We start from the raw sequence: 23,493 nt of genomic DNA on the forward strand, positions 1-23,493 counted from the left end.
AAAAACACCGTAATCATACCAATTCAGTTCTATAAGTCTATCGGGAACTAGTTATACCGCCTTAAACAGTATGGTCTGCGACTGGTTGCGATCCCAAGGTTCCGCTATATTCTTCTAACTTTTGATAAAAACGGAATTAATGAAATGATGCAATATAATTTGCTTCAGAAGGCACGCATGCGCAAGGTACTATCGCGCAAAAACTTTTTCATTGAATGAAATACAATTAAATGTTTTATTGATTTTAAACAGCACCAAGCTTCCAACACCACACCTGAATATTACAGTAAAATAACTAATTTTCTCATAAGTCGCTGGCATGAAATTTTCCTCCGCTTGATTTGTTCCCATCTAGAATTGGAAACAACCATGTTCTTAATCAATGTTTGAGCCTTCTCCTGCTACAAAATTTCTGTTTGCCACATGGACCGATGAATACGTCGACAAGGCTGAAAACCATTTATAATGTCGACTTATCTTAAATTTACTTTAGGTCACATGTAAACAAATATTACTAACGCTATACCCAGGGAAGACGTTAATGTGTGGCTCAAATATTCCTCTGACAAACGCATGACAACCCATGGACGATAGCAATGCAAACCAGAACTTTCCATTGATCTTTCCGTTGCCGATCTCTGATCCAACTCAGACAACAAACGGTGACGTAATTAGATTTTGGTCTCTGTCAGAATCTTACAAGACGAACCAATAATCACCTTTGGTGACTGAATTTTTAAGTTACGAAAAGCAACAACCTTTAACAAAAGAGTCTTCGTAATGGTATATACTCTAACAACACCTTATTGGTTCCTTTCAAATTGGTCTCCATTTCTGTTTCCCTTCGGGTATTAATAGCTAGTTATGATATCCGTTTCTACACCTTTACAAAATACGTAAAAAAAGAAAGCAGAGCACCCTTAAGTAAATCATATTTTTTCGACAATCCGGTAAATTGTGGATTATGAGTAAACTCGAAAACTAAAGGTTTCACTGGGAAGACGGAAAACGTTTAGCTTTCAGGGCCACTCAGAATAAACACATTACTGAAGGATAAACTTGAACATGAGATATGTAATCACTGACATTAAGTCAAAAAAAAAAAGTTTGAAGACATTGTCGCTGAAATGGTCAGAGACGGTCTTAATAAAACTAATCGGAAAGGTTTTGTTTTCAGATATTTTTTCAAAGAAAATAATCAAACCAGGTCGTTTAAGTATAATCAAACTGCTTCTTGTTAAATTTCCTTGACCTCCAATTATTATAATGTTTTACAAAAGATTTTTCAATTTGCAACGTTTAATTCGCCAGACAAAAGATGTGCAGCGTTGCCTGACAAGCTAAAGGGCTTCATCCAGAAATGGCTAACGGCTGGTGTAGCTGTCAAGCAGGTAAAATATAATTATTCGTGAGGAGTATTAACCAGTGCTGGTAAGTAATGCATATCTCAAGCTCGAGTAGCCTTAAAGTATCTCAAGTCCAGTCCTGTTAAAGTCAGTGAGCATGTTTCACTCCTTTTCACCGCCGACAAGCATAGAATAGCCAGCGGGTTTGTCACGTGACTTCTTGTAAATCAATACCACTGTCCCCACCAAGTAAGCAACGCACATTACCAACAGAGCCATCAGGAATATAGGACTGGAACCTAAGTAGAAGGAAAGTGAAAAATAAGATGGTATAATATGTGTGATTCTTGAGAGCAATTTTTATTCAGGCGAAATAATATCGCATCGTCAGTAAAGATCGAGCCAACAAAACAAAGCAAAGACACTTCATTTGAAATGCTTGTAATTTTTAGTGCTTTGAAAATTTTAGACTCCTCGTCTTATTTTATTTATTTAGGTTTAGAATTCCACGATTGGCTTACATACCACTTTTGTTCAGACCATTCGCACTCTTTTCCTCTCGTCTCTGTCGTGCCAGATGGAGTGGGCCCTGGGACAAAGAGTACACGCCAGACATGTGATCCCTCACTTCACGTCTTCCTCGACCACTTGACGGACATTTCTTGGAGCACTTGGAGCCTGGATCGGTACCATTGCATACAATCACGTGGCAGTGAACGAACACAAATGGATGGTCAGCAATGAACTTGAAGGCTTCCAGGCTAAACCGCTGTGCACTGACTGAAGGTGCGGCATGGTACTTCACAGTGTTGTCAATTGGGCATCTGATAAATGTAAAATCTTAAATTAGTCGTCACACAGCACCACCATCATTTTAAATAACAGACAGATGCAGAGAAAGAACAAATAATTCTGCTCATACCCTTTCGTTATAAACTCATACTTCAAGGAATTCTGCTGGTCCTGCGTCGGCGTGGCATAGCATCGATCCGCTATGATTGACAGCTGCTTGTCACCTGATGTCACTGACGTCTCAAAGAACAGCAGTTTACGCAGCACCACAGCAACAGGGAAATCATCCTTCTTGTAAGGACTCACGAATCTCTTGTCAGGAAACATCTTCAGACAAAGAGTAAAATTTCCTTTGCCTTCATCACTGAACACAAGTTTCCTGTTATTAGGCTTCCAACCAACTGATGATACCACGCCATACTTGGAATAAAAACAGCTGAACTGTATTTCTATTTCGCGCACGCGTGTCACGACATCCTCAGCAGCCACAGGGATTTCCAAGACTGTGTTGGTGTAAACAATAGCTGTAGGTGTTTGCCTGCGTGTTGTGTTACAGCCAGTCAGCGGTGTGGTTAGAGAGAAGTCAGCGCTTGTTTCTTTAGCTTTGCATGTAGTGTCCAGGAGTCGAAGGTGCTTACGGTCAATACCACGGAGCAGGGACTTGGGAATGATGATTGTCATGTTGTCACTGTTGCACTGAACATCAACACCTGGAGCTGAAATGATATAAAGGAAATTAAACGAGAGAAAATGATGGGAGGCCTTGCACATGCGGAATAACGTAAAATTGTACGTTAACATGTACAGAAAGGTTCTGAAAAAGTAGAAATTGAACACACAAGAGTATAATTCGATATTATGGTATTACTATGATTTTTCAATCGACATTACCGTGACACGTCTTGTTATCCAATGCTAGGTTCAGTTCCGGGTCTGGACATTTACATTTGAAGCCTCCCGCAGTATTAACACACTTGTGACTGCAGCCGCCATTTGACATCGTGCACTCGTTGATATCTAAAAATGCCATTGCCAGCGTTATTAGCTGTTATTCTTAAACTGGAATTATGTTTGCAAAAAAGATAAAAAGAACTAGTACTGTAGTGGCGGTCTTTTCGGTAACACCTGTGATCTTAAGCTCACCTTTGCACGATACCGATTTAGCACTGTCCGTCCATTGACTATTTGCCCCACAGAACTTATAAGATGGACCTTGTAGCTGGTATCCCTGAGGGCATGAGAAGGAGCAAGAGGTGTTGAATTGCATCTGTGACGTCAGGCAACTGTCTGGGGATGTTTTGACAAGGCGGCCAACACTTACAACTGAACAGTTTACAACTGAAAACACAATACAAAAGAAACTGATGAGATAATGTTACCGCAATTTATGGGCGCTAAAATAAACTTTTATGGTTTCAATCAATTTCAAACTTTGTAAATTTTATATTTGAACTAAAACTCAAGTTTTTTTTAAAGAAAAATTGCATAAAAGATAAATGATTATAAGATAAAATATTGAGAGAAGGTCTCAAATCACCTAGTTAAATTATCAGTGATCATCGCTCACCAGATTCATGAGCAGTTAAATAGATGATACTCAGTTCAAGACATTGCAGTTGAATGTAATAAATTTTTTAACTTATATAATAAGGAGACTTAACTGTAAACAAATTCAAACATTCTGTAACTATGTGACTGCAATTCCATCCACATCACTCTACAGTAAATGGCATGAAAAACGAGGCCAAGTTCAATGCAGGCTTTTTTTTTTTTTTTTTTTTGTCAATTAACGTTAAAAATATAAAGATGTTGATAAATTATTACAAGTAGATGAACCACGGCAGCAGTCATGATACCTTTGCAACTGACTAAGTTCACTTGTGTGCTCCAGGTCCCACCTCCTCCGCACTGAGTAGACAAAGGACCGCTGAGCTGATATCCACGGGCGCAAGAAAAAGAGCAGGTGGATCCATACTTTTGAACGGAAGACAGACAGTGGGAAGGAGAGACTTGCACACCACTCCTCAAAGAAAGCTGTTGGCACTTAGCTGACAATTAAAAGAGAGATAGCTGATCCAGACAATGAAAAAAACATGCGAGCATGTAAGACAAAACAGGAAACCCAACTATACAATCACATAGAGTTTTATCTACATTTTTGTAACTGTGAGTGTGCGATGAGTCTTTGCTTCCACCGGATATGAACGAAAAACTTAAAACAGAGCCAATGGAAAGAGAACACGAGATCTATTATAACTTAAAAGAGCTAGATATGTAAACCAGTGTTAAAACTCTAATGGCACACTCAGACATACCTCTGGTTTCACAAACGTACGGGATTGTAGCTGAGCATCTCCCGTCATTCCATTTCCATCCATGTGTCTTAGGATACATTTCTGCACACTCCTCATGAAGACTGCTAGGTTCTCCAGTATTCCAATGAGTGTACGTTGGACGTGATCCGTCAACCCACAGCCAGCGAGACTTGTCCTTGGGATTCCTGTACATGCCAATCCACGTACTCGATGTTATCTTTGCCCCAATTGCTTGTAGCTCAGCTTGTGAATTTATCACCACAAGATTGGAACCGAGTGCTTCACAGGCGGATTTTGCTGCATTCCAATTCAAAGCCTTGGAAGAGAACTTGTAGCAGGAACCTTGCAAATTAACCCAGCTGTTTGGGCACACTGTAAAGATGTATTAGAAGATGGCAAATAAATGTTAAATGTTTCATCGTCAAAGGCCAATCTTATTCTTTCTTCATACATATAAGACGTATACTAAGCATAGAAACTCTGAAAGTACCTAGACATAACACAGTAAATGCTTAGCAGATTACGCTGCCCAATTTAGAAAGAATTGGTCGGGAAAAAAACCCGATCCTATGCAGGTTTAAGCAGATTCCGAACTGTCTATATACTTTCTCCATGTGTGCGGGATACTTCAGTGCAAATCATTTACCTTTCTCTTGCTAAGAAACCTTCGCTAATACTACTCTGTTGATGATATATCTCCCAAAGGTCTTAAAAATTGGCACATTTATGAACGTTTTAAAACAGATCCTGAACAATGTTTGGAATTTACACTCAAAAAGAATACATAATTCTCTTGTTTCTCAAAATAGCTGCATGTTTAGTATATAATATGTGCTAGCTTTCCGGAAACATCATCACAGAGAAAAAAGGTCGTGTTTTTTTTTTCTTTTTTTTTTTTTATTACATGAATCAGAAATCAGTGACCAGAAGATTAAATACAGATTAATTAAATATGAGTTTCAGTTTTGACTTAATATATTAAGGATCGGAGCTACTCGCAAACGCAGAAAAATAGCTCTTGAGCGAGCTCTAATTTGCTGATAAACAAAAGAAAGACAAACTTAAACACAATGAAACACTTTTGCTTCATTTCGTTTTACCTGTACACTACGATAGCTGCCGTTACAAAGATATTAGTTTTAATCATAGCAATTAATGAAGAACTTATAAGAATCTTACGTGGTCGCCTTGTAACCACAGAAACAAATGGTTAACCTGTGCCAGGAGTAAATGCGCATCAGTCAGATTGCAGTCAACATTTAACATTCAAGATTCAGAAACAGGGATGGTTTGCGACATACCTCTCGGTTCACAATTATATGGTTACGTTGAGCCGCTAAATTTGTTTTTATTTTTTATAGCCATTTTTTCATATGAAAACAATATTCTTAGTTTTTCAGAGCAACTCACCTTGAGAATTAGTTCGTAATACCAAAACTGAAAACCCCAAGAGGAATACAGACGGCCAGTGGGGAAACGCCATGTCAGAAAGAAATAGATTAGTCACTCAACAACCGACTTCCGTTTAGAAGATGATTTCAGGTACTTAACTCAAACGCGATGAAAGACCAGTTGTAAAAACGACTTCAGTCGATCAGTCTGATCGAAGCAGTGAGTCTACGTGTTATCAGATTAATGAATGCACCGTAACGGGTCTTTTTTTCGAGCTAGCTTATTCAAACAGTTCAGGAACATTACAATGAAGCATTGTTTTCTAGTGTCTTTTAACAGGTCCTACAATAAAAAAAAAGCCCTCAAATGTTTCAATAAACAAATAAACAGTGTTTGAGGTCGTTTCTTGACGAATGACTAGTACGGTCTCGGAAACTATATAATTATGTCATATGAACAAATTTCGTTGAGTCAGTTATGCTCGTTTTGGTTTTGTGATGTGACATACGACTACACGGAAGTTTCGCTATCGTGCCAAATTATTTCAAGTTTTTGCCGATATTGATAAGTCAACTTCCGGCGCTGCAGTCTTCCGCTTTCAGGTTATTATTTGTGTTTGTCGCTGATGGAAGAGTACACGCTTTAAGAGCAGCTTCGCCTAAATATCAACTAGACTTGGAAATAGCGAAAAAATCGAATTTCTTCAAACTCGCCCAGAATGAAGCCCTACGGGCACTAGTTACAAAAATATCGTTTTAAGTTCGATAAATCAAAAATTATTTTTTTCCGCAATTTTTTCGTTTCGATGCCCCAAATCGGCCAAAATCCATCGAAAATGAGCGGCATATTCGGAGGCTCGTAAACTCAAAAGCAAAAATCTTCATTACAAACTGATTGCACGTCGTATTTGTACTTCCTTTCTTGTCTATTTAGAGCTAAATAGATCGTGATTTGATTACAACTTAAATATTTGACGAATTTTTTAAGTTAACGACCCAAGACAGCTTTACAAGAGGTCTACATTTAGCCTATTTTCAAATGCTAAAAAGGCGTTCTGGTACACGGCTTTTCCCGAAATGACTAGTTTGGTTTGAAAGAGCATTGTTTCTTCTTCAAATTACTGAAATAAAATTTGTGGGTAAATAAAATCGTGTGCGCTGAGATAGCGAACTAAATGCAGCACTTCGTCCTGAAAACGTGACCTTTGACCCAAGCGTAACGAAACCAATTACTGCAAGAAAACCCGGAAGAAAAGCAAACGTTCCGTTATTTTGAAACAATTTCTAGTGATATCTCTCCGAAACCATGATTGCAAGAAACTATTTCCAGATATGAAATCTTGCAGGGTCAAAGACGGAGCTAAAGGGCGCATTTTGACACAATAACTTTGTTTGCTGAGAATTGAATTGCAGTCAATTCCAGTGAAATTTGCAAACTTGACGTATGTTAGCCGATACTTACCTGAATATTTATATTAATAGAAGAGTCGTCTTCTTGGATTAACCTTCAAAAGAAGCTGCATCCAGATTTGGAAACCTCTAAAAGAAGAAATGTTTAATGTTCCGTGAGCTGCCCGCTGCTATAAATTAGCTTAAATTCCATGCACATGCCGACCGCAGGTTTGTCGTAAAACTCACTTAACTCCACTGACAGTTTCCATGGGCAACCCCAAAATAAACAATCCCCAAAAATGTAAAGTGAAATTGGCTGTCTTCATGAACAGTTAGATGCTAGAGTCAAGTTCCATTACCTTTTAAAAATGCTTGATTCTACTTTGTTCACTCAGTCGTTACTGTCACGTTCGAATACTGCGTAGTATCGGTCACGCCAAAACACTGCGGACCGTGCAGACTGAGTAAGTTTCCCATACAAAGTCTTGTACGCGTTTGTCTATTGAATCAAAAGTCAAATACTGCGCTTGTGCAGCCTGTGGATAAATGACAAACTTTCAGATATATTTAACACTATTTTGTAACTAGACCCAAAAGAAGGAGTCACAATGAAAAGCCCAAACAAGTGTCTGCAGTCTGCACGGTCTCCACTGTTTTGGTGTGACCGATTGTATGATTCGCGGCATTAGAACGTGAGAGTAGTAAACAAAGTCGACGCAAACAAATAAAATCAAGCACTTTTTAAAGGTAATAGAACTTGACTCTAGCTTCTAACTGTTCATGAAGACAGCCAATTTCACTTTACATTTTTGGGGATTGTTTATTTTGGGGTTGCCCATGGAAACTGTCAGTGGAGTTCAGTTGGTTTTACGACAAACATGCGGTTGGCATGTGCATGGAATCTATAGCATCGGGTAGGTCACGGAATATTAAAAATTTCTTCTTTTTGAGGTGTCCAAATCTGGGTCCAGCTTCTTTTGAAGGTTAATCCAAGAAGACGACTCTTCCATTAATATAAATATTCAGGTAAGTATCGGCTAACATACGTCAAGTTTGCAAATTTCACTGGAATTGACTGCAATTCAATTCTCGGCAAACAAAGTTATTGTGTCAAAATGCGCCCTTTAGCTCCGTCTTTGACCCTGCAAGATTTTATATCTGGAAATAGTTTCTTGCAATCATGGTTTCGGAGAGATATCACTAGAAATTGTTTCAAAATAACGGAACGTTTGCTTTTCTTCCGGGTTTTCTTGCAGTAATTGGTTTCGTTACGCTTGGGTCAAAGGTCACGTTTTCAGGACGAAGTGCTGCATTTAGTTCGCTATCTCAGCGCACACGATTTTATTTACCCACAAATTTTATTTCAGTGATTTGAAGAAGAAACAATGCTCTTTCAAACCAAACTAGTCATTTCGGGAAAAGCCGTGTACCAGAACGCCTTTTTAGCATTTGAAAATAGGCTAAATGTAGACCTCTTGTAAAGCTGTCTTGGGTCGTTAACTTAAAAAATTCGTCAAATATTTAAGTTGTAATCAAATCGCGATCTATTTAGCTCTAAATAGACAAGAAAGGAAGTACAAATACGACGTGCAATCAGTTTGTAATGAAGATTTTTGCTTTTGAGTTTACGAGCCTCTGAATATGCCGCTCATTTTCGATGGATTTTGGCCGATTTGGGGCATCGAAACGAAAAAATTGCGGAAAAAAATAATTTTTGATTTATCGAACTTAAAACGATATTTTTGTAACTAGTGCCCATAGGGCTTCATTCTGGGCGAGTTTGAAGAAATTCGATTTTTTCGCTATTTCCAAGTCTAGTTGATATTTAGGCGAAGCTGCTCTTAATAAGGAAGGTGAGGGAAGCTGCCGGAAGGTGCCACGATCTGTAGTGGAAATTAAAAGTGTTGTGTTCTTGGCCAATCACAGTGCCTCTCTCCGCCCAGGTCTATAAATGGGCATCGGCGACAGCGCAAAACTTGTGATGGACTGGTTTTCCATCGAGGAAGGGAGGGATTAGAAATACTCTTTCCATATGACTGAAACCTCATGTTATACTTAATCAGGTAGAAACCTTATCATGTAAACTTAATTTTACGCGGGGCCCCTTTTGATACCAGCCTAGAGGGGGCTACCCTGCCTAAATAAAGATGACTTTACTTGACTTGACTTAGATAACTGAGCTCTTGCGGACAGGACAGGAAATTTCAAATGCCTTTGTCACAAAAGACAAAAAAGTAACTGAAAGTGCTTAGGTTAGATCTTGTACCGACATTCCCTTATGTCCAGCCCTTTTTGGCCAATACGTTAAGTTAATCCTACATATCAGATTAATTCAATAAAATTATCTAATTTGAAAAGGAAATGATACTTGTCTTGTACTAGACGAAACAGTGGAGTAAATTTGAATTTGGACATTGTGTGTTGATTAGGGCAACAAAACTAATATTGATAGAGTTGAAACGCTACTGCGTCTACATAAAAACAATATTATTATCATTCCCTTTGGCTACAGATCGTTCGCTTTGACATGATAATATTTATTTAGTGGTCTAAAGAAAGTAATTTATGCAATAGTTCAATGCGACCTACACATTCGCTCGATTCATCACTTCGGTTTATTTATCTGGTCCGAGGCCAGCATCCCGCGCTCGTGAGCCTTAGCTTTTGACGAGTACGGCAGCCAATAAGTGAATGAAACCATCAACCGCCTTTTATAGTTCTGCAATTTTCATAAGTTTAAGCGACATTTTCCGAATCTCCAGACAAAATCAATCTAGACAGAACGAACAAGCACTTGAAGGCGAAAATTTGCCAACATATAGGACATTAAATGATAAAGAAAAATATAAAAGTTTTCTGACAAGACGAAGACCGGGTAACACAGGTTGGTTGTTTCAAAGCAATCTACGATTAGCGAGAATATCGATTGCTGTTTCACGACTTTTAAGTGCCGTTTTTCGCTGACATTTTATGTCCTGCAGTCTTGATGTTGTGTAGTTCTTAATCCTCGATAACTTAATAGATTCTCCATCAATCGACTTCTCATTACTAAAAAAAGTTTGATAAGATAAACCACATCCGCCAGAGAGAAGAGGAAAAGACAAATTTCGTTGTGATTCCTTTACATGTCTCGGGGAGGTTTATGTCTGTAAACCAAGGGCCTGTGAAATATTCAGTAGGAAGCTACCCCCCACCCTCCTCTCCACCGTCCGAGCTTCACCGGAGGAGAGAGTGCATTAAATCACAAGTTTGGAGTTAAGGGAAGTGTGACGGGTAGAGAGAGGGTAACTTACGCGGAAATTTGGCTAGTGGAGAGGGGAGCCAAAGTTTTCCCACGTGAACAATCCAGCTATCCTTTATGGTTGACAACCCAGAATGTGTCGACACATGTAGAGCATGCGTGAAACCCGGTGGGAGGACTAATCTTTGGCTTGATCAGCAGGGGCTACCTGCTTTCCGGTAAAACAGATTAGTCGGAGGGGGGGATCAAGGGTAACTACCTAGGACACCTTTATTTCGCCCAAATAAACAGGGCCTGAGAATCGTTAAGTGAGGCCACGACACTCAGAACAACAACTAGCTTTATTTGCGTGACAATTGATATATACAGTGTTGCAAAAACTAAAACAGTAACAATTTTCCTGAAGATATAATATGGTTATGATATAGCAATCAAGTTACATTGGTTTGATTTGAAAGTAGAATATTGCGTAGATCAAAGCAAGATGAAAGGAATTTTGCTAATCGAAAATTAACAAAAAGATTTTCAGAGGCCATAAGTTCGCCGGTGGCTTGTAATGGAGATAATTGCTTAAAATTCGGAGCGATATATTTTCTTTTTTTCTATAAAATTCGTCTCTTAGAGTAGAGTATTTTAAAATGCAATACATAAGAAAGTGAGATTCGCCTTCAATTTGATTAGACTCACAAATAGGGCAGACTCTCTTAAGCCATGGAATTTGATTATATCCACCAGTTTTTTAAGCTTGTGATTGCCTATCGTAAATTTCATTAGTTCTTTTCTTTTGCTTAGCTTGCTTCTTAGGCCCGGCTAAATAAGAGGAGGGTGTACAGTAATTGTATAGAAATTAAAGCCCACGTCGGTATCAGAATCTTTTTTGTTTCATTTCATGAAATGCACTTGAGAATTTTACCGATCTCAGCACAAAACTCCCAAGTCCTTGAATGATATCTATTCGTAATGCTTGCCGAGCATGAAGGTCTCGGGTTCATATGTAAATAAAATAAAACTATGGAGCAACCAGCTAAAAATTTGTTATAAACTATACTAAGCTATACCTAGATAATACCTATAAGATAAAGAGGAAAAACGCTAAAAACTGCTGTAAAAATATGCTATACCTTTTTAACCAGTTAAAATAAACAAGATAAAAGTATAAATTCATAAATCTAGATTATAGATTTAAGCTCGGTTTTAAATAAGGACGGGGAACTAAGGCCCAGGTCAAACGTAGAACTTCACATGAGACGAACCAAACTGTAATTTGAGTCGATCCAAACCTGTAAAGTTCGACCGTTCGGTCAAATAATGATAAAAATAATAAAAATCTTTATTTATCTTGATAAAACACCGATCAGCTGAACTAAGGGAGCTGCTGGCATAAACCGGTGATAATAAAATATGTTCATATAACAATATAAAATATTTTCATCTAAAAATACATCCTCACAATAACATCAGAAGAATATTAAAAATCAGAACAATGTATACTCACTAGATATCGAACTTCTTTGGGATTTAGATCGCGACGAACACGTTGTGTCCGTCTGCTTCAGTTGAACGACCGCAGCTGAGTCAAACGCTGAACTTTGGCAATCTTGAAGCGGAAAAAAAAATTCTTGTAAACAAAATACCTAGACCAAGCCAGAGTTAAAAACATACCTAATTTCAAAGTACCAAAATGGTGAAATCTAAACCCTTTTTCAAGGTAATGTTGCTCAAAATCCATACCATTTAGGGGCGCGTACAACCCACCCTTATAGTTTATCATTCACTTCATTATTTTTTACTTCTCTAAGACCGAGGCATACATTTCGGTTATTCCTAAGCTCCCCTAGTACCCTGCTTGATTTCACGAGATTATACGACGTTTAAGATACTCGATTCACCGAGGAATGAAGAGAATCTGGAGTATTTTCGGATTTTTATACCAGCCTACCGTTAATTTTATTTTCCCAAAGAAAAAAGCAAAATGGTCCTTCATTGTGCTAGCTAGCTGTCAGCTACTACGAGCAATATCGCCTAAATTATGCCCGTTCTACCATACTGTGTTAAAAAACACAAAGTAAAGTCGAAAATCAACAGTTCAGAGCATATCTCAAGTTTGAGGTTTCTCTAAAATGAGCCCAGTCCACTCATTGAGCATGCTCTCACTCTTGGACCCCGCTGACAAGCAGAGCACACCCATCAGGCTCCTCAAATGAAATCTTGAAGACCTCCCAAGCAAGCAGTGCAAACCACAAACACATCCATTAAGATGGTAGAGCTGCAGCCTGGAAGGATAGAAAACACAACATTAAAACTCGGATAAGATGAAAACAAATGACCAACGTTAATACTATAATTTTGACAAAATGAACTTGCAAGAACGCTGAAATGACAGAAATAAATATTTTGTTGTCAAGAGAAACAATAGGGCCATGGCATCTTTGGTAGTGATACAGGAGTATACAAGGCAAGAAATGTCATGTGGTGGTCAAGTACAGAACCAGCCGTGCTTTGTAAGCCGTTAATTGTCTTCCTTGTTCAGCCCCGTTCAGCCCTGTCCACACTACGACGGAGAAATTTGAAAACGCAGCTTTAGTTCTATTTCATTAAGCCATAGTGTGTCGCAAGCAGTGTCTCAACTAGAGTTCTCTCCATAAAGGAAACCGAACCTGTACTGTAAATAAATTTGGAACGCTTAAAAAATTCGGACGGTTTTATTTTTGGACGCTTGAATTTCTTCTTCTCCGTTTTTCCTTACACTCAGGAGCCATAGCTCCTGTTACACTATATTTCTCGCACCTCACTTTACAAATAAGCAGTTCCCTATTCCATGGTAACGATCAGTGGCGGATCTAGGAGAGGGCCGCGGCCCCCCTTATTTTGGGTAAAAAAAGCAGAAATGACAGAAGGAAGGAAAGCCGGCAGGGCAAGTAAAACAAAACCGCCCACCCTCCCCCTTCCTTAGCTCAAGGTCTCGATCCACCACTGGTTCGGAGTCATCTGTGGGGTACCTACCGCATAGATGACTCCGAACTCCTTGGTTCGGAGTCATCTATACGGTAGGCACGCAATTCGTGCATATTTGTTCAAGGAGTAAAATTCAATCTCGTTGGGTGAAATAATTTGATCAGCTCAGACAGAAGTTATGCATGACTCACTATTTTTGAGCAATATTGCGCGGACGGCCACAAATATATATTTCTGAACAAGTCTGCCGAAGATCGTCATTTTCCGTGTTTCACCGTACAGTTTTCATTTTATTCTTTCAACCATCTTTTTTTCCACTGTGCTGAAATGCTTAACTAAATGAATGACTGATATTGTTTGGAACCAGAGTTTTCCTTAGCGCGCGCATTAAAACTGAAAGTAGCTGTCATCATGGTAACATGACATCACAATGAAAGGAAAGAAAACTTAAGATTTCACCTGAAAGTTTTGTCGTAATTCATCATGAGTTCGGTTATGAAAAAATTGCGGAATAAACGATCCAGGAGAGACGAATTTCAAATCACGGCGTCTGCTGACTCGCTCGTTTTGAAATGTCAGAAGGAAAAATGGTAAGCTATTATGCAATTAGAAGATTTTTAACTATATAACTTTTTTTTTCTCATTTTGTCTGCAATTCCAGCCTACTAGGATGGTAATCTATGAAGCTATTCATACTGCGATCCGGCGGCGAATAGAATAGAATCCATTACAACAGAAACTTTAATTACAAGCAATTTAGATCAAATGTAAGTGCATTGGATCCTAAAATGTATTCGTGATTTTGAGGTCGTGTGCGTAATTTCCCAAGCACTTTTTTTCGCGCGAATGCCGCATCGAAAGAAGTGTTTCACTAGTTAACATTTTTCTGCTATTTCACCAAACGCGAGATGCACAGGATCACAGAGAGTATTCGATGCTTCAAAGTAAGCGGAAATTTTTTTCCTTTGTCCTTGGAATGAGCAAAACGCAAGAAAAAGAAAAACTAATGTGGACGAAAATCGATGCTTACAGATTATCTGCGGCGCAAATGATTAAAAGTTGAAACAAACATACCATCTCGAAAATAAGATCCTGCAAAGAAACTCAAGGTAGGCGAGCGCTTACTTTTAATTTCTTTTTTTTTTTTTTCAAAACAAAACAAACAAAAAAAGCTGTTATTATTATTTCTTAGCGCAAACGAAACAAGGTACTGACTGTAGGAAGGGATCGGAGGGTATCAGTTTGTCTCCCGTTACCAGGCTTCTCAGAGAAAATTCAATATGGCGGAAGGGCACAATACTATTCCAAAATGAAAATAAATGCAAGTTTATTCATTAGTTCTAACTTAAGCGTTCTTTTACTAGGCATCCCTGCAAAGTTGCGATCGTTTGGAATAAGGAAAATCCTAAATTGTCCAGTACAAAGGTAAGCTTGGTTGTATGTATTGTAAGTTGCTGTCGCTGCAGTTAGTAAAGGGCCCTCCGGTTAGCCTAAATAGCACTCAGGTCTATAGCCAAAATATCACTGACTTGAAGGTGGTTAGCTCTCAATATGGATTATACCATGTTCCATTTCGTCTAATCAATCAAATTTTGAATTTTGTTTTTCAGCCAGTGCCATGGCAGGGCGGATTTAAAAATCCTTACAGCGGCATAATAGTCTGGCCGGAACCTGATCTGGTGAAAACAAAGTTGACTTTGTTAAAGGTAAATACGAAATTAATGTAATCAATTTAGGAGAGAGGAATCTTAATTTGAGCTTCCTTGTAAGCTTGATGTTAACGGTAAGACATCATTCACAAAACTGTCGCAAATTGGTCCAGATACAGCTAAGTTCTTAAAAAGCTTCCTTTACGAACTCGTCCATGCTTAAGATTTAAGCTTAATACTGACTAGAGTTGTATTTACGTGTGCGATGTCCCGGCACAGCTGTTTACATTCCCTTCCTTTTTAATTTGTTTTCCAACTTACATTAAAGAGAGACTATCAGACAGTGCTCAATTAGTAACAAGTGAACTAATTTTAATTTTGTGACCAATTCAGTCTTTTTCAAGTTTATTGACTGAAAATGCAACACGTGTTTTCTTTCATCAAAATTAATGTAGTCTCTACAAGGCCTGCATGGACAGATGTTCTTCAACTTTGTAATTGTTTACTTTTTGTCACTGAATGCTTTTCAATTGATAATGTTTGTCCCTGAGGATTTACTGTTGTTCCAGGCTCAGTTGGTTTTCATTATTATTATTATTGTTTTGGAGAATCTCTATCAGGTGTTGTAATTTATTTATGATGACCAGAAAACATTGTGCCGTGAATTATAAACAAGATGTCATTGAACATTTTCCTTTTGTCTTGATAACTTTTGATAATTATATAAGTTGAACCATCTTGTTTATCCAATATCTTGTTTTTGCATCTCAGGATAAGGCTATAAGCAATCTGAAGAAATTGCTGCTTAGTATTAATTAGAACACTGGGAACTTTTTGGCGCACTGTTGCTTGTGCTATATCACAATGCCCAAGAGAATTTTTCTTTTATTATTTTTAGAACTCTGAGAAAGAGCTATACCAATATCAGGACAAACCATGGCAAATATTGGTCCAAAATGTAAGTTGATATCTATTTTATTGCATGAAATATCTGAACTTGCAAGGCTAGAAACTAACAGTATCCAACTGCTAACAGCTTAGTCAAGACTCAGGTAAATGGCTGGTATTTTATGTTTCTCCTAGCCTGTATAAATAGTGAAAAACAACTATTTCTTATGGTACTTGATCAAAATTGGCATATTTTGTATTTTTTGCAAATTTTAACATTGTATTTTTTGCAAAAGCTGAACTCACAAGGAATAACAAATGGTGAAAATGATAAATTAAAAAATAATTTCACCTTTCCAATATGAAACGCTTGAAGAGTTTCAATTCCAGCGCTTGTAAAGGCATACTAGACTACTTTATTTAAGCCTTCCCATTGCAAAATCTGGCTGGTTAAAAACTGTTTTGTCTAGTACATGTAAAATCTGCCAGTAGGCCAGAGTTTAAAAAAGTTGGTTTCAGGCACTGTTTTGTGTCTAGTTTTCCTTACCGCTTAGAATTGCTATTCTAAGTAGGTGCTACAGCTAGTTGGTTGTTATATACCTGCCTATCAAATGTACTCATTTTCATGCAGCTTCCCTGTATTAGTTATATACTCACCCTGGTGGGGAGACCACGTGGTACAAAGTCTAAGCACACTGACCATTATGGCATTACCCCACTTAACTTTCTAATCTGTTAACTAGACTATTACTTATATTTCTTTTATACAATCTAGCTATAAAAAATTGCGAAAAAAATTTTCTTAAAAACATTCAATCAATTTTTAAATGGTTAAGAAAATTATGCATGACATTTCGACGTTTTTCTTGTATTTATAAAATATTCATGCTGCAGGTTTTCCACTTGATAATGACTGAGAACCTGGGAACGTCATGTATTTTTTTAACTATTTTTTTTAACATTTAAAAATTTCTTAAATGTTTTTAAGGAAAGCTTTTTCGCAATTTTTTATAGCTAAACGTTTTAAAAAGTTCCTTCTTTTTTTATACAGTTTGGGATAGGGAATAATTTTTGATGTAAAGGAAATTTCCAATTTCTGATGGATTGTTTATCTTTGTTTTAAATCTCAAGGTTTCTCCTTCTGGCAAACGGAAGGTAATTGCAGTGGGATCTCTAGACATTTCAGATTACATAATGGAAGAACCAACAAGTCATGATATTACTGTTACACTGAAACCAGTGAAAAAGACTGTTCTGTCAGGTTCATTGGAGTTCACTTTGTCATCTGTTATATTGGAGGATGGCATCCCTCGGTGAGTTATTCTCATTTGTATGAATTCTCAGAATTATTCATTGTAGTAATATCTTGAGAATTGATGTCCGCTTAATTCTTACGGGATTGAACCTCATGTTCCACACAAAGCAAGCTCGTGCATTAAAAACATGTGCTATTACCACTTTGTAGGGACTGAAAGATACCCATCTACTCCCAGAGGGGAAAAGTACTCCCTTATATGGGCTATATAGGTATGTGCGGCCCCAAAGGGTATGGTTTTTCAACTGTTTTGGTCATTAATAGGGTATTGATTTTGGCCATTTTGGTCTGAAACTGGGTATGGTTTTTGCACTCTAGTCTTGAATTGGATATTTTTTAAAATTAGAAGAAGGTACTTTTTTCATCTCTGTCGATAAGACCATCAACAAAAGCACTTCACAAATTATGTGTACGGCAACTGTGTCAGGTCATAAATAGGGCAGGGAAAATCGCAAGTTTTGGTCATAAATAGAGAAAGGGTCTTGGGAAGTGGGTCGCACACCCCCATCCAATTATTCTGGGAGTACCCTTGGGCATCTACCATAGGATACCCTAGGTATCTTTCCAGCCAACCATTCGTCAGTCTGTCTGTCCCTTAGTTTGTCCAATGGATTTTTGTTGCTTTTAAATTCACTTAGCAAAGACCTCACACCTAAACAAATTAACTACATGTTTCCTCAGTCACTTACTCGATCCCTCTGTTCTTTCATTGTTATGCAGTTGCACTGATAAGGAAATCTTCGATGAGATCATGAATGATGCTATAGCAGAGCTAGAGAGGAAGAAATCACTACAGAAGGCGAGGAAAAGCAACGGTCAAGATTCACAGAGCAGCTCACAGAAGACATCTGGACACAAGGCTCCAGTGTCAGACACTGCAGCCAGTGATTCTCAAGAGGCTGCAGGACAGAGGAAGATTGATAGCAAAGCTCCATACCACCCTCCACCTCAGTCTGCTCCATCAGAATCATGCCCACCTCAGCTCCCTCCATCAAGTCAACTAAACTGTGTGGTCAAGGAAGTGAAAAGCTCATCGAGCCAAACCGAGGAAAGGGCATCAAATAAGCAAGGTGATAAGTATCCCAAGGAATTTGATGCTTTGGGTAAAAAAGAACCTGATGACAAGCAAAGTATTTTGTCATCGGAGAATGCATCAAATTTCAACAAGGAGACACCTGCGAAAGATGTTGAGGCGAGTGACAGAGAATGCATGAACAAGAATCTTGATCAAGCTGATGAAAAGAATAACTTGACGAAAAATGGCGACGCCCACATTTCAAAGAATGATAGCAGAGATGATGAACGAAGCACCACTGTCCCACTGAAGACACCACTTGTTCAGAATGAGCCTTTCCTCAAGAAAGCAAAGCGTCATGTCCATTTTGCTCGTAAAAAGCTGAAAAGAGCTAAGGGCAAGGAATCTTCGAGGCCAAAGGAGGGATACCATGGTGCCATCTACACTTCTGGTGATAGAATACCAGGCACTGCTGTCATGTCAAAAACACAACACATTCAGGACAAGGCCATCCTCAAGAGGGCAAAGTCTGTTTCAGTTGATCTCGAGGAATCGTCAAAACAAGAGGAGGGTGATGATGGTCACTACAGCACTCCTGGACAGGGTCCTTCTCTTAGTCATGGCCTCTCCAATGTTGAGATCTGCCCCATCCCATCTATGGAGGCTTCTCCCTCTAAAAAGGAAGCAACTTTCAACCAAGAGGCAAGTGCCCCTGATACTACTGACCCTGTGACTTCAACCCCTGGCGAGGCAGTTGGTTCTCAGACTGCAGTTTATAGCGCTGTACCTGAAGAAGGCATTGTAGTGAAAGACGTTGAGTCTTCAAATCCCATCCAAAATAACTGGCATGAAAGCAAGGTATTTAGGTACATTAGGTACTTTTGAATCAAAATCGCTTTTTTAGCCCCCTCTCTACGAAAAAGGTCGATAGTTGTATAATTAAAATCAGCCGAAAAGAAAGATCAACTTCTATCGATTTTCAACCCGCCATTATGTAACGTTTGTATGTCATGGTATGCTAGGAGTAACGTACTTTGCAACTGTGGTTTGAGTCCTACAATATCCTGTATTTGTAGTTACCTACAGTTTTTCATGCAAAACATACATATCTTCCAATTATAATGGCAAAAACGTTGGAAACTATTTCATTTTTTTTTCCCATTATAAGCCTTCCGCCAGATAATAAGCCCCCCTGAAAATTTGCTACAATCCATTTATTTTCATTCTTTGCATTTCAGATTGTTTCACCTATCAGTCAGCATTGCCCAGAACTGTTTGTGTATATTCGAGAAGAGACTTCTCTCCTCCAAGACGAAATAGCTTCTTTAGAGAAAGTCAGCACCAAACTCAAAAACGAAATGCAGGGTGCAAATAAGACAAAAGGTCAGTATTTAAACACCCAGTATCTGTCTCTATCCAGATGTATCAACGGGTGCTAATGCACTGCTAAGGAATCCTGTCAAAATATTCCGGGAAAGAGTGGGTGGGGAGGAAGGTAGGCTAATATCTCATTCAGTGGGGAGGGGAGACGCCTGATCTCCACACTACTGAAACCTGAATACGCTGTGGCAGTGGCGGCCACTTGGCTTTTGAAGACTTTTCTCTAATTGATCTTTTTTTTCCAGGCTGTGAAGAAGAACTCGAGGGTCTAACTCAAGACTGGATCTCACTCAACAAATGCAGGGCTGAACTTATCATCAGGAAACGAGATCTTGAAATCCTGTAAGTAAAACTATTTTCTGCTTTATAATTCTATGTTTTGTTTAATCTTTCCTAGCAAATGTTAGATAGATTACAGATCTGATTAATGGTAAAATAGACGGCGGGTTATCAATAGTTCTTTCATAATTAGTGATTTTAACTTTGATTTTAGGAGCAGAGAAGAGAACTTGGAAGAATGTATTACTGGGATCAGCCAGGAACTCATGTTCCTGTTTCAACTTGAAGGTGACATATATTATGTACCAATCACTAGACCATGATTTTTATTTTTAATCCTGTTTTTGCTCAGACCAAACAACATAAGGTCACTTTTTGTCTCTGTATAATTTATAGATTTTCTGCGTTAAGATCCAACTCTGTTTACTATACAGTACATTTTAGTTTACAATTGTGCATTGGAATATGATTTTCCGAGATTGCGGTATTAATTTTCCCAAAATAATACCAGCTCCAGATAACTGGTCAGTATAATAGAACTGTACTAAATTATGATACGGTTGGCTAAAATAACAAATACGAAAGTGAGTTAATTCGAAAAAACTTTGCCACACACGCAAAGATGCCGTTTTTTCCTTAGAGAATTAGTCATAATAAGTTAAATTTTGTGTTGTTGTTTCTTTCCAGGCTGGCGTAAAACAGATCAGCACAAGGCCTGCGAACAAAAACTTACTGATGCCCTTGTTTTTCTTACAAGAAAAAATGAAATTTATAACTGTCCAACTGGATTACAGTTGTAAGGTGAGAGACATGAACAGGGACATAAGATACGAACTCGTGCCGCGTCCTTCCACCCGTCCCCCGGATGCTCTTAGCGCTAAGCTTGTAACGGGGGACTGGTATTGAGTTAGGCACTCGGTCCGTACCCTGCTAGAAATGTCGAGGAACTCTTTTCGCGGCACTGAATTCGGTGTTGTTCCTGATGGGTTTAAAAAAAAAAAATACTGTTTCCTTCACGGATATTAACACGAAATAATTTGAGTTGTAAGCCCAGTAACTCTGTAATTTATCGTTAAAAATTTGGCCCAAATTGTATAGCTAAAATAATTATTAAGTAAAGATTTTGAAGGTTTTATCAAAAATAAGTCAATGCTGTCGTGCTAAACTTATGTATTCGTTATCTTCCAGGTCCAGTTCTCTTGTTATTGAAGAAATCGCTGGTGGCTTATCATTTTCATTGTAAATATTTTTGTGGAGATATTCTTTCTGAAAACAAAATGGTTTAACATGAAATACGCTGTAAAATAATACGTAACTTAAAACACTTCAAATTTCAGTTTTATTGCAGTTTTTTAAGGAGCTGATTATAACAAGAAGCTACAACTAATCCCCGAACAAGATTTTACTTTCTCAGTTTTTCCAGTTCTTACCAAAACTCTTTTTTCCAAAGTTAATCTTGATAGCAGTGTAATTGTACAGTAGCAAAAAAAAGACCATTGCAATGGATTGCGTCCCCCTTGTCTGTGAAGTGGAGTAGCAAGATCTAATGTGACGTCAAACTGCAGGTGTTTCAACTTGTTGGTTACTTTTTTGTCCAATCAGATATGCCGGTATAGAATCATTCTTGAATTTAAGTCATGCAAGTGTTCATGTTGCCACTTCACGTGACTTGATTCGTTTGTCTTGTTGCTATGTAAATTTCGCAGCTTCTCGGGTTTTTTTTCTCTGTTTTGTTGTTGTTGTTGTTGTTTTTTCTCTCTGTGTTTTCTTTTGTTGTTGTTGTTGTTTTCTTTTGTTTTGTTTTTTCCTTTCTTTTTGATTTTTCATTCTGCCGGCTAGGGTTTTGCATTTCCATTTTTTTTTTTTTAGCAATTTTGGCGGTTTTTGCATTTCTAGTTTTTTTTTTAGCAATTTTGCGGGTGTAGCAGCTAGGTTTTTGCATTTCTAGGTTTTTAGCAATTTTGGCAGTTTTAGCAGCTAGGTTTTTGCATTTCTAGGTTTTTAACAATTTTAGCAGCTAGGTTTTTGCATTGCTAGATTTTTAGCAATTTTTGCAATTTTAGCAGCTAGGCTTTTACATTGCTAGGTTTTTAGCAATTTTGGCAATTTTAGCAGCTAGGTTTTGGCATTTCTAGGTTTTTAGCAATTTTAGCAGCTAGGTTTTTGTATTTCTAGGTTTTTAGCAATTTTGTCAGTTTTAGCAGCTAGGTTTTTGCATTTCTAAGTATTTTGCAATTTTACTGCTTGCGTTTTTTGGCAGCTTGTTTTTTTTGTTATTTTGTAGCTTTCTTTTCTTGATTTTATGTTTCACATTATTGCCGTTAGGCTTTGCATTTCTAGGTGTTTTGCAATTTACAACGCTAAGCTTTTTTTGTTTGTTTGTTTGTTTGTTTTTCAGCAATTTTACGCTTTCTTTTTGTAGGAAATTTTTTTCTGCTATCTATTTTTCAATTTACATTGCAGTGAGGCAAACTTGGGGAGTCACGTGAAGTGGTTGCATTTGAACGCATGCGTGACCTTTGTTCATGAATAAATCAATATAAGCGTTGACGTTTGAACCAAACCAGTAACAGACAGTTGGGACGCAGCCACGATTTTGCCAACAAGTTATTGAGGCTTTTTGTCTTGTTTCTATGTTTTTTTTTTCTTCGATGCGAGTTTAAAGTTTGCAACAATTTTTTTTACAATTTTGTGAACGTTACCTCATTTTATTTCGATCACTTTTATATCATTGTAACTGTGCTGTTTTCTGTTCTTACCTTGCGTTAACAGCATTGTCAAATTGTAATTCCCTTAACTAAGGTTTTTCAAAGAAAAAAATCTTTAAACTACTACTTTTATTGTAAATAAAACTCTACTGTTACGTTATATGTGTATTGATATGCAAAAGATCTCTTTCCGTTCAGACCTTGCAGGGCGTTTTTCAGACAAAATGATCACATTTTGCCTCAACAAATTACAGAAATACGTGTTGTTAAAGAGTATTGCTTGAAACAAGGGGGAACCGTAAACTGACTGCATGCGAAACATGTTTACTACATACCCACACGAAAAGAAACATTCGGGGCAGGATAGTCTGAAGGTATCGGCACCGGCAGACTTTTATGACTTAAAAGTCATTTCCAAAGTATGCAAAAAAAGGCACTTCAAATGCCTCAAAATTAGACAGATTTAACTCCCTCTGTTTTCCTTTCATTGGTTAATCAGGACTACCAAAGGGGATCTCAGGTAGATTCTACTTGTAGTCCGGCGGATCCCCGGAGACCCAGAGGCAGCAGTCGGCACGACGCAATATTTTCGGGGGAAGATATTTTTGGGCGAAAGCTCTTGATGTGAAACCCTGATGTAAACCTTCGACCGAAAATATGTTCCCCCGAAAATATCGCGTCGTTCCGAATGCTGCCCCTGGCCTCCGAGGATGAGTCCCGCGAGGATCTGACCAAAACTCAGAAGCCCCCAAAAGTTGGACTTTCTGAAAGTCAGTTCCAATAATACTTCCATTGTTAGTTTTCACGCTCGCGAATTCGTCGCTCGA

General features: G+C 38.1%; 3 protein-coding genes across 3 annotated transcripts in view; 1 reads left to right on the forward strand and 2 right to left on the reverse strand.

Annotated features, from left to right (window-relative positions):
- Window positions 1-23,493, reverse strand: part of LOC110053644 (uncharacterized) — a 294,177-nt gene that overhangs the window by 98,254 nt on the left and 172,430 nt on the right. The gene's annotated exons all lie outside the window — the stretch shown is intronic.
- Window positions 217-6,130, reverse strand: LOC110053647 (pancreatic secretory granule membrane major glycoprotein GP2-like). The gene is made up of 8 exons (XM_089285976.1): window positions 5,864-6,130; window positions 4,454-4,825; window positions 3,995-4,186; window positions 3,282-3,476; window positions 3,030-3,155; window positions 2,269-2,854; window positions 1,872-2,170; window positions 217-1,645 (listed from the first exon to the last, which is right to left on the reverse strand). The coding sequence occupies exons 1-8, from the start codon at window positions 5,934-5,936 to the stop codon at window positions 1,509-1,511; spliced, it is 1,980 nt and encodes a 659-aa protein (XP_089142102.1). The 5' UTR covers window positions 5,937-6,130; the 3' UTR covers window positions 217-1,508.
- LOC110055009 (uncharacterized) lies at window positions 13,916-20,758 on the forward strand. The gene is made up of 10 exons (XM_089283916.1): window positions 13,916-14,022; window positions 14,797-14,857; window positions 15,043-15,138; window positions 15,980-16,039; window positions 17,101-17,282; window positions 18,005-19,157; window positions 19,499-19,682; window positions 19,925-20,021; window positions 20,173-20,246; window positions 20,646-20,758. Exons 1-10 carry the CDS (start codon window positions 13,916-13,918, stop codon window positions 20,756-20,758), a joined length of 2,127 nt encoding a protein of 708 aa, XP_089140042.1.

This window comes from Orbicella faveolata, unplaced genomic scaffold (assembly GCF_042242905.1).
Source record: "Orbicella faveolata isolate gen_17 unplaced genomic scaffold, um_ofav_v1 contig_13, whole genome shotgun sequence".
Taxonomy (NCBI): Eukaryota; Metazoa; Cnidaria; class Anthozoa; order Scleractinia; family Merulinidae; genus Orbicella; species Orbicella faveolata.